The 18,575-nt window shown below is 45.6% G+C and overlaps 1 protein-coding gene across 5 annotated transcripts in view; it reads right to left on the minus strand.

Annotated features, from left to right (window-relative positions):
• Positions 1-18,575, minus strand: part of LOC140428213 (phosphorylase b kinase regulatory subunit alpha, liver isoform-like) — a 265,545-nt gene that overhangs the window by 230,669 nt on the left and 16,301 nt on the right. For all 5 annotated transcript variants that reach the window (XM_072514418.1, XM_072514420.1, XM_072514421.1 and 2 more), the window contains one exon: positions 10,087-10,255. In XM_072514418.1, the coding sequence (XP_072370519.1) occupies positions 10,087-10,255 (169 nt within the window). The remainder of the gene's footprint in view (positions 1-10,086; positions 10,256-18,575) is intronic.

An 18,575-nucleotide genomic window follows, 5' to 3' on the forward strand; every position in this document is an offset into this window, starting at 1 on the left:
TTAACGTGAGTATTCACAGACAGGGCCACACATTAACCCGGGTATTCACAGACAGGGTCACACATTAACCTGGGTATTCACAGACAGGATCTCACACTAACCTGGGTATTCACAGACGGGGTCACACATTAACCTGGGTATTCACAGACAGAGTCACACATTAACCTGATTATTCACAGACAGGGTCACACATTAACCTGGGTATTCACAGACAGGGTCACACATTAACCTGGGTATTCACAGACAGGGTCACACATTAACCCGGGTATTCACAGACAGGGTCACACATTAACCAGAGTATTCACAGAGAGGGTCACACATTAACCAGAGTATTCACAGAGAGGGTCACACATTAACCTGAGTATTCACAGACAGGGTCACACATTAGCCCGGGTATTCACAGACAGGGTCACACATAACCAGAGTATTCACAGAGAGGGTCACACATTAACCAGAGTATTCACAGAGAGGGTCACACATTAACCTGGGTATTCACAGACAGGGTCACACATTAACCCGGGTATTCACAGACAGGGTCACACATTAACCAGAGTATTCACAGAGAGGGTCACACATTAACCAGAGTATTCACAGAGAGGGTCACACATTAACCTGAGTATTCACAGACAGGGTCACACATTAGCCCGGGTATTCACAGACAGGGTCACACATAACCAGAGTATTCACAGAGAGGGTCACACATTAACCAGAGTATTCACAGAGAGGGTCACACATTAACCAGAGTATTCACAGAGAGGGTCACACATTAACCTGAGTATTCACAGACAGGGTCACACATTAGCCCGGGTATTCACAGACAGGGTCACACATTAACCTGAGTATTCACAGACAGGGTCACACATTAGCCCGGGTATTCACAGACAGGGTCACACATAACCAGAGTATTCACAGAGAGGGTCACACATTAACCAGAGTATTCACAGAGAGGGTCACACATTAACCCGAGTATTCACAGACAGGGTCACACATTAACCCGGGTATTCACAGACAGGATCTCACATTAACCCGGGTATTCACAGACAGGGTCACACATTAACCTGGGTATTCACAGACAGAGTCACACATTAACCTGAGTATTCACAGACAGGATCTCACATTAACCCGGGTATTCACAGACAGGGTCACGCATTAACCTGGGTATTCACAGACAGGGTAACACATTAACACGAGTATTCACATACAGAGTTACACATTAACCCGAGTATTCACAGACAGAGTCACACATTAACCCGAGTATTCACAGACAGGGTCACACATTAACCTGAGTATTCACTGACACGATCACACATTAACCCGCGTATTCACAGACAGAGTCACACATTAACCCGAGTATTCACAGAGTCACACATTAACCCGAGTATTCACAGAGTCACACATTAACCTGAGTATTCACAGACAGATTCACACATTATCCCGAATTTTCAGAGACAGAGTAACACATTAACCCGCGTATTCACAGACAGAGTCACACATTAACCTGAGTATTCACAGACAGAGTAACGCATTAACCCGCGTATCCACAGACAGAGTAACACATTAACCCGAGTATTCACAGACAGAGTAACACATCAACCCGAGTATTCACAGACAGAGTAACACATTAACCCGCGTATTCACAGACAGAGTCACACATTAACCCGAGTATTCACAGACAGGGTCACACATTAACCCGCGTATTCACAGACAGAGTCACACATTAACCTGAGTATTCACAGACAGTTTCACACATTAACCCGAATTTTCATAGACAGGATCACACATTAACCCGAGTATTCACAGACAGGGTCACACTTTAACACGAGTATTCACAGAGAGGGTCACACATTAACCCGAGTATTCACAGACAGGGTCACACATTAATCCGAGTATTCACTGACAGAGTCACACTTTAACACGAGTATTCACAGAGAGGGTCACACATTAACCTGGGTATTCACAGACAGGATCGCACATTAACCCGGGTATTCACAGACAGGGTCGCACATTAACCCGGGTATTCAGACAGGGTCACACATTAACCTGGGTATTCACAGACAGGGTCACACATTAACCTGGGTATTCACAGACAGGGTCACACATTAACCCTGGTATTCACAGACAGGGTCACACATTAACCAGAGTATTCACAGAGAGGGTCACACATTAACCAGAGTATTCACAGAGAGGGTCACACATTAACCCGAGTATTCACAGACAGGGCCACACATTAACCTGGGTATTCACAGACACAGTCACACATTAACCAGAGTATTCACAGAGAGGGTCACACATTAACCAGAGTATTCACAGAGAGGGTCACACATTAACCTGAGTATTCACAGACAGGGTCACACATTAACCCGGGTATTCACAGACAGGGTCACACATTAACCAGAGTGTTCACAGAGAGGGTCACACATTAACCAGAGTATTCACAGAGAGGGTCACACATTAACCCGAGTATTCACAGACAGGGTCACACAATAACCCGGGTATTCACAGACAGAGTCACACATTAACCCGGGTATTCACAGACAGGGTCACACATTAACCTGAGTATTCACAGACATGGTCACACATTAACCCGGGTATTCACAGACAGGGTCACACATTAACCAGAGTATTCACAGAGAGGGTCACACATTAACCAGAGTATTCACAGAGAGGGTCACACATTAACCCGAGTATTCACAGACAGGGCCACACATTAACCCGGGTATTCACAGACAGAGTCACACATTAACCAGAGTATTCACAGAGAGGGTCACACATTAACCCAGGTATTCACAGACAGGGTCACACATTAACCTGAGTATTCACAGACAGGATCTCACATTAACCCGGGTATTCACAGACAGGATCTCACATGAACCCGGGTATTCACAGACAGGGTCACACATTAACCTGGGTATTCACAGACAGAGTAACACATTAACCTGAGTATTCACAGACAGGATCTCACATGAACCCGGGTATTCACAGACAGGGTCACACATTAACCTGGGTATTCACAGACAGAGTAACACATTAACCTGAGTATTCACAGACAGGATCTCACATGAACCCGGGTATTCACAGACAGGGTCAAACATTAACCTGGGTATTCACAGACAGAGTCACACATTAACCTGAGTATTCACAGACAGGATCTCACATGAACCCGGGTATTCACAGACAGGGTCACACATTAACCTGGGTATTCACAGACAGAGTAACACATTAACCTGAGTATTCACAGACAGGATCTCACATGAACCCGGGTATTCACAGACAGGGTCAAACATTAACCTGGGTATTCACAGACAGAGTCACACATTAACCTGAGTATTCACAGACAGGATCTCACATGAACCCGGGTATTCACAGACAGGGTCACACATTAACCTGGGTATTCACAGACAGAGTAACACATTAACACGAGTATTCACAGACAGGGTCACACATTAACCTGAGTATTCACTGACACGATCACACATTAACCCGCGTATTCAGACAGAGTCACACATTAACCCGAATTTTCAGAGACAGAGTAACACATTAACCCGAGTATTCACAGACAGGGTCACACATTAACCCGAGTATTCACTGACAGAGTCACACATTAACCTGGGTATTCACAGACAGAGTAACACATTAACACGAGTATTCACAGACAGGGTCACACATTAACCTGAGTATTCACTGACACGATCACACATTAACCCGCGTATTCACAGACAGAGTCACACATTAACCCGAATTTTCAGAGACAGAGTAACACATTAACCCGAGTATTCACAGACAGGGTCACACTTTAACACGAGTATTCACAGAGAGGGTCACACATTAACTCGAGTATTCACAGAGAGGGTCACACATTAACTCGAGTATTCACAGAGAGGGTCACACATTAACCTGAGTATTCACAGAGAGGGTCACACATTAACCAGAGTATTCACAGAGAGGGTCACACATTAACTCGAGTATTCACAGAGAGGGTCACACATTTAACTCGAGTATTCATAGAGAGGGTCACACATTAACTCGAGTATTCACAGAGAGGGTCACACATTAACCTGAGTATTCACAGGCAGGGTCACACATTAACCAGGGTATTCACAGACAGAGTCACACATTAACCTGAGTATTCACAGACAGGATCTCACATTAACCCGGGTATTCACAGACAGGGTCACACATTAACCCGGGTATTCACAGACAGAGTAACACATTAACCTGAGTATTCACAGACAGATTCGCACATTAACCCGAATTTTCATAGACAGGATCACACATTAACCCGAGTAGTCACAGACAGGGTCACACTTTAACAAGAGTATTCACAGAGAGGGTCACACATTAACCCGAGTATTCACAGACAGGGTCACACTTTAACACGAGTATTCACAGAGAGGGCCACACATTAACCCGAGTATTCACAGACAGGGTCACACTTTAACACGAGTATTCACAGAGAGGGTCACACATTAACCCGGGTATTCACAGACAGGATCGCACATTAACCAGAGTATTCACAGACAGGGTCACACATTAACCCGGGTATTCACAGACAGATTCACACATTAACCCGAATTTTCATAGACAGGATCACACATTAACCCGAGTAGTCACAGACAGGGTCACACTTTAACAAGAGTATTCACAGAGAGGGTCACACATTAACCCGAGTATTCACAGACAGGGTCACACTTTAACACGAGTATTCACAGAGAGGGTCTCACATTAACCTGGGTATTCACAGACAGGATCGCACATTAACCAGAGTATTCACAGACAGGGTCACACATTAACCCGGGTATTCACAGACAGGGTCACACATTAAGTCGAGTATTCACAGAGAGGGTCACACATTATCTCGAGTATTCACAGGGAGGGTCACACATTAACCCGAGTATTCACAGAGAGGGTCACACATTAACCTGAGTATTCACAGTCAGATTCACACATTAACCCGAGTATTCACAGACAGATTCACACATTAACCCGAGTATTCACAGACAGGGTCACACATTAACCCGAGTATTCACAGACAGTGTCACACATTAACCCGGGTATTCACAGACAGGGTCACACATTAACCCGAGTATTCACAGAGAGGGTCACACATTAACCCGAGTATTCACAGACAGGATCTCACATTAACCTGGGTATTCACAGACAGGATCACACATTAACCAGAGTATTCACAGAGAGGGTCACACATTAACTCGAGTATTCACAGATAGGGTCACACATTAACCCGGATATTCACAGACAGAGTCACACATTAACCCGAGTATTCACTGACAGAGTCAAACATTAACCCGAGTATTCACTGACAGAGTCACACATTAACCCGAGTATTCACAGACAGGATCACACATTAACCAGAGTATTCACAGAGAGGGTCACACATTAACTCGAGTATTCACAGATAGGGTCACACATTAACCCGAGTATTCACAGACAGGGTCACACATTAACCCGGGTATTCACAGACAGGGTTACACATTAACCAGAGTATTCACAGACAGAGTCACACATTAACCCGAGTATTCACAGACAGGGTCACACATTAACCAGAGTATTCACAGACAGAGTCACACAGTAACCTGAGTATTCACAGACAGGGTCACACATTAACCCGAGTATTCACAGACAGGATCACACATTAACCCGAGTATTCACAGACAGGGTCACACATTAACCTGGGTATTCACAGACAGGGTCACACATTAACCCGGGTATTCACAGACATGGTTACACATTAACCAGAGTATTCACAGACAGGGTCACACATTAACCCGAGTATTCACAGACAGGGTTACACATTAACCAGAGAATTCACAGACAGGATCGCACATTAACCCGGGTATTCACAGACAGAGTCACACATTAACCAGAGTATTCACAGACAGGATCGCACATTAACCAGAGTATTCACAGAGAGGGTCACACATTAACTCGAGTATTCACAGATAGGGTCACACATTAACCCGAGTATTCACAGACAGGGTCACACATTAACCCGGGTATTCACAGACAGGGTTACACATTAACCAGAGTATTCACAGACAGAGTCACACATTAACCCGAGTATTCACAGACAGAGTCACACATTAACTCGAGTATTCACAGACAGGGTTACACATTAACCAGAGTATTCACAGACAGAGTCACACATTAACCCGAGTATTCACAGACAGGATCACACATTAACTCGAGTATTCACAGACAGGATCGCACATTAACCCGAGTATTCACAGACAGGGTCACACATTAACCTGGGTATTCACAGACAGGGTCACACATTAACCCGGGTATTCACAGACATGGTTACACATTAACCAGAGTATTCACAGACAGGGTCACACATTAACCCGAGTATTCACAGGCAGGGTTACACATTAACCAGAGTATTCACAGACAGGATCGCACATTAACCCGGGTATTCACAGACAGAGTCACACATTAACCCGAGTATTCACAGACAGGGTCACACATTAACCCGGGTATTCACAGACAGGGTTACACATTAACCAGAGTATTCACAGACAGAGTCACACATTAACCCGAGTATTCACAGACAGGGTCACACATTAACCAGAGTATTCACAGACAGAGTCACACAGTAACCTGAGTATTCACAGACAGGGTCACACATTAACCCGAGTATTCACAGACAGGATCACACATTAACCCGAGTATTCACAGACAGGGTCACACATTAACCTGGGTATTCACAGACAGGGTCACACATTAACCCGGGTATTCACAGACATGGTTACACATTAACCAGAGTATTCACAGACAGGGTCACACATTAACCCGAGTATTCACAGACAGGGTTACACATTAACCAGAGAATTCACAGACAGGATCGCACATTAACCCGAGTATTCACAGACAGAGCCACACATTAACCAGAGTATTCACAGACAGGATCGCACATTAACCAGAGTATTCACAGAGAGGGTCACACATTAACTCGAGTATTCAGAGATAGGGTCACACATTAACCCGAGTATTCACAGACAGGGTCACACATTAACCCGGGTATTCACAGACAGGGTTACACATTAACCAGAGTATTCACAGACAGAGTCACACATTAACCCGAGTATTCACAGACAGAGTCACACATTAACTTGAGTATTCACAGACAGGGTTACACATTAACCAGAGTATTCACAGACAGAGTCACACATTAACCCGAGTATTCACAGACAGGATCACACATTAACTCGAGTATTCACAGACAGGATCGCACATTAACCCGAGTATTCACAGACAGGGTCACACATTAACCTGGGTATTCACAGACAGGGTCACACATTAACCCGGGTATTCACAGACATGGTTACACATTAACCAGAGTATTCACAGACAGGGTCACACATTAACCCGAGTATTCACAGACATGGTTACACATTAACCAGAGTATTCACAGACAGGGTCACACATTAACCCGAGTATTCACAGACAGGGTTACACATTAACCAGAGAATTCACAGACAGGATCGCACATTAACCCGAGTATTCACAGACAGAGTCACACATTAACCAGAGTATTCACAGACAGGATCGCACATTAACCAGAGTATTCACAGAGAGGGTCACACATTAACTCGAGTATTCAGAGATAGGGTCACACATTAACCCGAGTATTCACAGACAGGGTCACACATTAACCCGGGTATTCACAGACAGGGTTACACATTAACCAGAGTATTCACAGACAGAGTCACACATTAACCCGAGTATTCACAGACAGAGTCACACATTAACTCGAGTATTCACAGACAGGGTTACACATTAACCAGAGTATTCACAGACAGAGTCACACATTAACCCGAGTATTCACAGACAGGATCACACATTAACTCGAGTATTCACAGACAGGATCGCACATTAACCCGAGTATTCACAGACAGGGTCACACATTAACCTGGGTATTCACAGACAGGGTCACACATTAACCCGGGTATTCACAGACATGGTTACACATTAACCAGAGTATTCACAGACAGGGTCACACATTAACCCGAGTATTCACAGGCAGGGTTACACATTAACCAGAGTATTCACAGACAGGATCTCACATTAACTCGAGTGTTCACAGACAGGGGGCAGGATTCTCCGAAATGGAGGCAGAGTGTTCACGCCGTCGTGAACCTGTTGCGTTTCACGACGGCGCGGAACGGGTGCGGCCACTACCGATTCTGGCCCCCACAGTTAGCCAGCACGGCACTGGAGCAGTTCATGCCACTCCAGCCCTCTTCCCGGCACCAACTTGGCGCCGTGTCAACCCGCGCATGCGCAGTGGCGGTGCAGGACTTCCCCTACGCGCCGGCCACGACGCAACATGACGAGGTGGTTCAGGGGCCGGTCACGTAACAAAATAGGGCCGGGGCTGGAGAGGCCTGCCCGCCGATCAGTGGGCCCCGATTGTGGGCCAGACCCCTTCGGAGGCCCCCCCAGTGAAGGAGTCCCCCCCCCCCCCCACACCACAGGCCGCCCCCGACCCCGCGCGCAGAGTTCCCGCCAGCTGCGAGCAGGTGTGGACGCCGCCGCGGGACTCTACCATTTCCGCGTGCCGCTCAGCCCAACAAGGCCGGAGAATCGGCGGCCCGGCCACGGACAGCGGCCCATGACCGGCGGCGCGCCAAACGCGCCGGCGCAAATGGCGCCGATTTTCCGCTCCTCGGATAATCACGTGCTGGCATCGGGGCGGCGGGGCGCGGTTGAGGCGATTCTCCGGCCCTGCGCGGGGCTCAGAGAATCCCGCCCAGTGTTTACAGTAAACTCCTATTCATGCCTGAAGATTCCACACAGCAAAAGATTTTTATGACATGGGACCATTCGCTCTAAAGTGCTTTCAACATTGCAAAACAATATTTATAAGCTTCTTTCTAACAGAACTAGTACACGTGATTTACTTAGATTTACTGAAGGCCTTTGCCAAGGTGCCGCATAGGAGACTGTTAAATAAGTTAAGAGCCCATGGTGTTAAGGATAAGAACCTGGCACGGATAGAGAATTGGCTGACTGGCAGAAGGCAGAGAGTGGGGATAACTGAGTCTTTTTCAGAGTGGCAGCCGGTGACTAGTGGTGTGCCTCAGGGGTAGCTGCTATACATTGATGATCTGGAAGAAGGAACTGAAGGCATTGTTGCTAAGTTTGCAGATGATACAAAGATCTGTAGAGGGGCAGGTAGTACTGAGGAAGCAAGGAGGCTGCAGAAGAATTTAGACAGGCTAGGAGAGTGGGCAAAGAAGTGGCAGATGGAATACAATGTGGAAAAGTGTGAGGTTGTGCACTTTGGAAGGAGAAATGGAGGCATAGACTATTTTCTGAATGGGAAGATGCTTAGGAAATCAGAAGCACAAAGGGACTTGGAAGTCCTTGCTCACAATTCTCTTAAGGTTCTCTTAACGTGCAGGTTCAGTCGGCAGTTAGGAAGGCAAATGCAAAGTTAGCATTCATGTTGAGAGGGCTAGAATACAAAACCAGGGATGTAATTCTGAGGCTACATAAGGCCCTGGTCAGACACCTTTTGGAATATTGTGAGCAGTTTTGGGCCCTGTATCTAAGGAAGGCTGAGCTGGCCTTGGAAGGGTTCCAGAGGAGGTTCACAAGAATGATCACTGGAATGAAGAGCTTGTTGTATGGGGAACAGTTGGGAACTCTGGGTATGTACTCTATGGAATTTAGAAGGATGAGGGGGGATCTTATTGAAACTCACAGGATACTGCGAGGCCTGGATAGAGTGGATGCAGAGAGGATGTTTTCACTTGTAGGAAAACTAGAAGCAGAGGACACAATCTCAGACTAAAGGGACGATCCTTTAAAACAGAGATGAGGAGGAATTTCTTCAGCCAGAAGGTGGTGAATCTGTGGAACTCTTCGGCGCAGAAGGCTGTGGAGGCCAAATCACTGAGTGTCTTTAAAACAGAGATAGATAGGTTCGTGATTAATAAAGGGATCAAGAGTTATGGGGAGAAGGCAGGAGAATGGGGATGAGGAAAATATCAGCCATGATTGAATGGCGGAGCAGAATCGATTGGCCGAGTGGCCTAATTCTGCTCCTATGCCTTATGGTCTTACCTGAAGCTGTCATCTGTGCCAAAAATAACAGAAAGAGGGAGGTAGCATCCACCTGGAGATGGCCCCATTCATCATCTCCAACCACCGTAGCACATGTGGAAGTGTTGTATTTGGCATGGAGAGCATCTTCTGTGCTTTGAGTTCGTTTAAACTTTTCAACTTTTTCCACCTAGATTCAAATAAATCACAGTTGTGATGTCCTGCTGACTGATAGAGTCAATGCACAATTTATTGAATAACACTTCAAAAAAGACACATGTCAAAGCTTATCGTGTTGCATTTATCAGCACATTCGCAAGAGTACCAAATGTAAAGGGAACAACAATTTGTACTTCATGAGAAGATATTGCTGATTGGTTGGCAAGTGGACCAATCAACACTCTCTTCTCATCAATTATAAATTGTTGCTCTCTTCACTTTTGTTATTCTTGCGAAAGTTCTGATGGGTGCAACACAAAAAGATTTGACATGTGTTTTTTCAGTGATACTCAGCTTCCGTACTACCAAACAACAATTTATTGAATTCAGAAATTTCGACCTTCCTTTTCACTGCCAATTGTGGTGATACAACAGCAATCTGCATTTATGTCGCAGTTTTTAGAAATTATTTTGTGGGATGCCAGCCTTGTTGGCAAAGCCAGCCTTTGTTGTCTCTCTCTAATTGCCCTTACGCTGGTCATTTCAGAGGGCAGTCAAGAGTTAGCCTCATGACTGTGGATCTGGAGTCACATGTAGGCCAGACCAGGTAAGGATGGCAGATTTCCTTCTTTAAAGGACATTAGTGACCCAGATGGGTTTCTACAACAATCAATGATATTTGCCATGGTCACCATTACCACCAGGGCAGCACGGTAGCACAGTGGTTAGCACAGTTGCTTCACAGCTCCAGGGTCCAGTTTCGATTCCCGGCTTGGGTCACTGTCTGTGTGGAGTCTGCATGTTCTCCCCGTGTTTGCATGGGTTTCCTCCGGGTGCTCCGGTTTCCTCCCACAGTCCAAAGATGTAGAGGTTTGGTGGATTGGCCATGCTAAATTGTCCTTCGTGTCCAAAAAGGTTAGGTGAGGTTACTGGGTTATGGGTATAGGGTGGAGGTGTGGGCTTAAGTAGGGTGCTCTTTCCAAGGGCCGGTGCCGACTCGATGGGCCGAATGGCCTCCTTCTGCACTGTAAATTCTATGATTCTATGATTACCGAGACTAGATTTATGTTCCAGATTTGTTACTGATTAAATTTAAATTCTACCACCTGCCGTGGTGGGATGTGAACCCGCCTCCCTAAGCATTCACCTCGGCCTCTGGATTACGAGTCATAGAGGTTTACAGCACAAAAACAGGCCCTTCGGCCCAACTTGTCCATGCCGCCCAGTTTTTAACCTAAGCTAGTATCAATTGCCCGCATTTGGCCCATATCCCTCTTTACCCATCTTACCCATATAATTGTCTGAATGCTTTTTAAAAGACAAAATTGTACCTGCCTCGACTACTGCCTCTAGCAGCTCATTCCACATACGCACCAACCTCTTTTGTATCTCGCGCCTCTTACCTTAAACCCATGTCCTCTAGTTTTTGACTCCCATACATTTGGGAAAAGATGTTGACTATCTACCTTATCTATGCCCCTCATTATTTTAGAAACCTCTATAAGTTCACCCCTAAGCCTCCTATGCGCCAGGGAAAAAAGTCCCAGTCTATCCAGCCTCTCCTTATAACTCAAACCATCAAGTCCCGGTAGCATCCTAGTAAATTTTTTCTGCATTCTTTAAAGTTTGATAATAATTATAATAGGGTGATCAGAACTGTACACATTATTCCAAGTATGGCCTTACCAATGCCTTGTACAACTTCAGCAAGACGTCCCAACTCCTGTATTCAATGTTCTGACCAATAAAACCTAGCATGCTGAATGCCTTCTTCACCACCCTGTCCACCTATGACTCCACTTTCAAAGAGCTATAAACCTGTACTCCTAGATCTCTTTGTTCTATAACTCTCCCCATCTCCGAACCATTAACTGAATAGGTCCTGCCCTGATTTGACCTACGAAAATGCATCACCTCACATTTATCTAAATTAAACTCCATCTGCCATTCATCAGCCCACTGGCCCAATTGATCAAGATCCCGTTGCAATCCTAGATAACCTTCTTCACTATCCACTGTGCCACCAATCTTGGTGTCATCTGCAAACTTACTAACCATGCCTCCTAAATTCTCATCCAAATCATTAATATAAATAACAAATAACAGTGGACCCAGCACCGATCCCTGAGTTACACCATTGGTCACAGGCCTCCAGCTTGAAAAACAACCCTCTACAACCATCCTTTGTCTTCTGTCGCCAAGCCAATTTTGCGTCCAATTGGCTACCTCACCCTGGATCCCGTGAGATTTAACTTTATGCAACAACCTACTATGCGGTACCTTGTCAAAGGCCTTGCTAAAGTCCATGTAGACAACGTCGACTGCACTGCCCGCATCTACCTTCTTGTTTACCCCTTCAAAAAACTCAATCAAATTTGTGAGTCAAGAGACAATAAGCCAACACCTCTAATTTAATGTGGTAAAATATCTGAGGGTGCTTCATGCGGGTGTAATTATACATGAAAAGGTTCCCCACATGTAGATTTATTTTGTTTCAGCCCCATATAGACAGTCTACACTGACAATTTCTGCTGTGGGATTATGCCTTCTTGTCAAATGTATCAACGTTTCTGGTGTAAGTAAAGAATTTTGTCACATTACAGTTAAAATGTGAACCAACTGGCTGAAGAATTCAAGCAGGGAGGTTAGTAACTCACTGTTATGGGCGAGGTGTTTTCAGAACCCCAAAATGTATCATGGAGTTCAACCAACCTCTCCCTTTAATGTATTTGTTGTTTTTCCTAGCACACGGCTTTTTCCCTAGGTGTGGGATTACAATTATGGACACGTGGGTTTTTAAACACAAAACACTGTTTATTCCATGAACTCAACTTAACATCTTAAATAAACATTGGATCTCTTAACACCCCTTACTTCAAAGATAGCTCAGAAAATATTGCAACAGTAAATAACTCCTTAACATGTTCCTTCAAACTTCCAAGAGACTTAACACCTTTAAACAAAATCACATCAGGTTAAAGGCTTCACTATTATAATTTTAAATCACCCAAATGATCCAGAGATAGTCTTTCATGGCAGACATCCAGCTCATTGCAAAACACAGACACTCCCCAAGCTCTTTTCAAACAAAACCTGCAAAACTAAACTGCAAAATGGCTGACCTGACCTCAGCTCCACCCACTCTCTGACATCACTGTTTTCTTAAAGGTACATTGTTTAAACATCCATGTCTTAAAGGTACTCTCACATGACACTCACAATAGGGGAGAGTTTCATTTCCTTCCTCTCGGTGTCTCCCTGGGTCCAACACCACTGAGCAGGAAGTGAGCCCCCAGACTTTACCAATGCCGTTCTGGTGGTATTCTTGTGAGATGTGTGAGGGTAGGTCAGGGCACTTTCTCTAATGCTTCCTGATGAACCTGCTTTCACTGAATGTGTAGACTAGATCAGGAATATGCTGTATTACTTTCTGGCATCTCACACTTGACTGGTTTTATTAGCGTGCGGTATTCCTCAGTAGAAGCCTGTATGTAGCAGCATATACTTGAAATCTGTTTGATTACAAATTAGGCTTCCTGCTTGATCTAACGCTGCCTTAGGCAGCATGGTGACGCAGTGGTTAGCACTGCTGCCTCACGGCACCGAGGTCCCAGGTTCGATCCCGGCTCTGGGACACTGTCCGTTTGGAGTTTGCACATTCTCCCCTTGTTACAATCGAACATTACAGCACAGTACAGGCCCTTCGGCCCTCGATGTTGCGCCGACCTGTGAAACCACTCTAAAGCCCATCTACACTACTCCATTATCATCCGTATGTTTATCCAATGACCATTTAAATGCCCTTAATGTTGGCGAGTCCACTACTGTTGCAGGCAGGGCATTCCACGCCCTTACTACACTCTGAATAAAGAACCTACCTCTGACATCTGTCCAATATCTATCTCCCCTCAATTTAAAGCTATGTCCCCACGTGCTAGCCATCACCATCTGAGGAAAAAGGCTCTCACTGTCCACCTTATCTAATCCTCTGATCATCTTGTATGCCTCTATTAAGTCACCTCTTAACCTTCCTCTCTCTAACGAAAACAGTCTCAAGTCCCTCAGAATTGCACGCAGTACTCCAAATGCGGCCACACCAGAGTTTTGTACAGCTGCAACATGACCTCATGGCTCCGAAACTCAATCCCTCTACCAATAAAAGCTAACACACCGTACGCCTTCTTAACAACCCTTTCAACCTGGGTGGCAACTTTCAGGGATCTATGTACATGGACACCGAGATCTCTCTGCTCATCCACACTACCAAGAATCTTACCATTAGCCAGTACTCTGTATTCCTGTTACTCCTTCCAAAATGAATCACCTCACACTTTTCTGCATTAAACTCCATTTGCCACTTCTCAGCCGAGCTCTGCAGCTTATCTATGTCCCTCTGTAACCTGCAACATCCTTCCACACTGTCCACAACTCCACCGACTTTAGTGTCATCCGCAAATTTACTCACCCATCCTTCTACGCCCTCCTCCAGGTCATTTATAAAAATAACAAACAGCAGTGGCCCCAAAACAGATCCTTGTGGTACACCACTAGTAACTGAACTCCAGGCTGAACATTTCCCATCAACCATTACCCTCTGTCTTCTTACAGCTAGCCAATTTCTGATCCAAACCGCTAAATTACCCTGAATCCCATGCCTCTGTATTTTCTGCAATAGCCTACCATGGGGAAGCTTATCAAACGGTTTACTGAAATCTATATACACCACATCAACTGCTTTACCTGTGTCCACCTGTTTGGTCACCTTCTCAAAGAACTCAATAAGGTTTGTGTGGCACGACCTACCCTTCACAAAACTGGTCTATAGTTACCGGGGTTGTCTCTACTCCCCTTCTTGAACAAGGGGACAACATTTGCTATCCTCCAGTTTGCGTGGGTTTCGCCCCCACAACCCAAAGATGTGCAGGGTAGGTGGATTGGCCATGCTAAATTGCCCCTTAATTGGAAAAAATGAATTGGGTACTCTAAATTTGTAAAAGTAAAAAATAGTCCCCAAGATTATATTGGTTTGAAAGCTTTTACTTCATTTAGAATGGCATGATTACTGTACGGGAGTCCATTCAGCCCATCACATCTATGTCACTTCTGTATGAACTATTCACCCCACACCCTGCTCTTTCCCGTAATCCTGCATTTTCTCTTAAAACGTTGGTTGATCATCCAATTCCCTTTGAAAGCTCTGATTGAACTTGCATTTACCACACCCTCAGGCGGTGTATACCATATTCTAACCAAATAAAACGTTAAAAATATAAATGTTGCCACAGTCCCAGGGACCACAGGCTGCTCTTCCCTTTGAAAGCTGACTGGTGATGATTTAACCTAAGGGTCACCACACCTCAGGCGAAGGGGCAAGGTTGAGAAGGTGGGGTCTTCATGAATAACCACTCGCTGTGTGAAAACTTTTCTCCTCGTGTCCCCATTTCTTCTTCTGCCAATGACCTTAAATCTGTGGCCTCTAGTTCTCGATCTTCCCACAAATGTGAACAGTTTCTCACTATCTCCTCTGTCCAAACCCCTCATGGTTTTGAACACCTCGATCAAATCTTCTCTCAGCTTTCTCTTCCCCAAGGAAAACAGTTCCAGCTTCTCCAATCTATCCACATCATTGAAGTTTCTGATCCCCGGAACCATTCTCATGATTATTTTCTGCACTCTCCCTCCATAGCCTCCACATCCTTCCTAAAGTGTGGCACGCTGGACGGGGTTCAATATCTGAGACGGAACCAGTGTTTTTAGAAAGGTTCAGTATAACCTTCTTGTTTTTGTACTCTAGGCCTTGATTTATGAAGACCAGGGGCGGGATTCTCCATCCCGCCAGCCACATTTTCCGGCGCAGTGCAGCAGCGGCAGCGGAATTCTCCGTTCCTGCAGCCAGCCTATGGGGTTTCCCATTGTGCCCACCCCACGCCGTCGGGAAACCCGCAGGTGTGAGTGCGCTGCTGGCAAAGCAGAGGATCCCGCTGACGGAGAATCCCGCAGCAGAAGTCTGTTTGTTATTTATACCCAATTACTTAACAAACTAGTGGGAATGACATAAAGGAATGAATCTACAAGAAATTACACAGAGGTACAAAACTATAGAATAGTTTTAAGGGGGATTTTATAATTATAATCTTATAATCTTTATTGTCACAAGTAGGTATACATTAACACTGCAATGAAGTTACTGTGAAAATCCCCTAGTCGCCACATTCCGGCGCCTGTTCGGGTACACAGAGGGAGAATTCAGAATGTCCAATTCACCCAACAACAGTCTTTCAGGACTTGTGGGAGGAATCCGGAGAACCCGTAGGAAACACACGTAGACACGGGGAGAACGTGCAGTCGCCGCAGAGTGACCCAAGTGGGAATCGAACCCGGAACCCTGGTGCTATGAAGCAACAGGGCTAAACCACTGTGCCACCGTGCCGCTCGACACCCTAGTTCAAAATTGGAATAGTTATAGTGTACAGGAGACAGAAGGATAAAGAGTTTCAAAAGTATGTTCAGGAGAATTTTCTATGTCAGTATGTTTCCAGTTCCAGTACAGGAGGTATTGCTGGATCAGGTTCAGGGGAAGGAGGTGGGCAATCTGGATCACGTGTCGGCAGGAGAACCCTTAGGGGACGGCGGTCATTGCAACACAAGGGCTACAGCGAAGGGCAAGGAGCAATCCAGAATAACAATAATTCATTGTGGAAGGGCTAATTTCAATGGGATGAGAATGGATTTGTCTCAGGTCAACAGGAATCAAAGATTGCCAGGAAAGTGAAAGTACAATGGGCTGCATTGAACGAGGAGAGGGTTCGGGTACAGTCAAGGTATATTCCAATTTGGGGGAAAGGTGGAGCAAACAGATCCGGAGCTCACCGCTTAATAAAAGGGATAGATAGAAAAATGGGAGTAGAAAATAGAGAGGTTTATGAATACAAAAGTTAGCTGAGTGACAGGAAACAGAGAGAACAGAGAAATGGTCATTTTGTCCTGTTAGAATAGCTTGCACAAAATTACCAACTGTAATGGGGGAATAACAATTTATACTGCATAATATCAAAACTTAGGGAACAGCCATTCCTTGGTTCATTCCCCAGGTCAATGCCTTGACTAATCAGAGTTGACCTGCCCAGGTAGAATATGAACAAAACTGGACAGTTAACTGTTCCATGCTGCATTCTTCATGGCAGTGGCTCCACCAATCAGAACCCACTTGCCAACCATCAGCACTCTCTTCTCACAGTATAAATTGTTGTTCCCCTTTCCTGTGAGCAATTTATTGTGAGCTGTCCTGATGAGTGCAAGTTGGAAAGCTTTGACAGCATGACCAGGATTTTCCAGTTTGCTATCAGCGGGCATTGTTGCGAGTGGAACAGGAGAATTTGGTGAGCCATAACAGCTCTCCAAATATTCCCAGCCTGCCCACAACGATGCCTGCCGATGTCGGGGATGGGAAATTCCAGCCCATGTCTCTTTTTTTCAGCAATACTCAAGTCCTGTAGTACCAAACGACAATTTATGATGCTCCCCATGGTTCAAGATTCGGAAGAGTGTTTTTCTTGATATATATTATTGACCCAGACTCTGATGTACAGGGCACAAATTTCTAAGTTTCCAGATAGTTAGCACTGCTGCCTCACAGCGCCAGGGACCCGGGTTGAATTCCGGCCTTGGTTACTGCCTATGTGGAGTTTGCACTTTCTCCCCGTGTCTGTGTGGGTTTCCTCCGGGTGCTCCGGTTTCCTCCCACAGTCCAAAGATGTGCAGGTTAGCTGGGGTTACAGGGACAGGGCAGGGGTGTGAGCCTAGGAGGGGTGTTCTTGGTAGGGTCAGTAGAAACCTGATGGCCCGAATGGCCTCCTTCTGCACTGCAGGGATTCTTTGGATTCTATGTTTAGATGGCACGAAGCTCAGAAATATTATAAAAAATTAGGCTTGTGTTAGATTTCAAGAAGATGCAGACCAGCAACCAAATTGGTGGCAAATTATATTTAATGTCGAGAAATATGAAGTGATACATTTCGTCAGGAAGAACATGGGGAGACAATAAAAAATAAGGGGTAAACTTCTAAAGGGGTTGCAGGAGCAGGTGATCCTGGGGACATCATGTATGTACAAACGCCTGGAGGCGGCATGGGAGGTTAAGAAAGTGATTCAAAATGGAAGCATGATCCTGGCTTGTTGCAACTATGGGTGGGATTTTCTGACACCCTCCCGCACCCCACCCCCGCCCCACCCCTTCTAACCACAGCGTATTTTCCGTTGGCGGTGGAGGCGTTGGCTGCCCGTGGGATCCTCCGGTCCCATCAATGTCTACAGCGTTTTGCATCTCCCACCCGTTCCGCCACCAGAGAACC

Source organism: Scyliorhinus torazame, chromosome 8, assembly GCF_047496885.1.
Source record: "Scyliorhinus torazame isolate Kashiwa2021f chromosome 8, sScyTor2.1, whole genome shotgun sequence".
Lineage (NCBI taxonomy): Eukaryota > Metazoa > Chordata > Chondrichthyes > Carcharhiniformes > Scyliorhinidae > Scyliorhinus > Scyliorhinus torazame.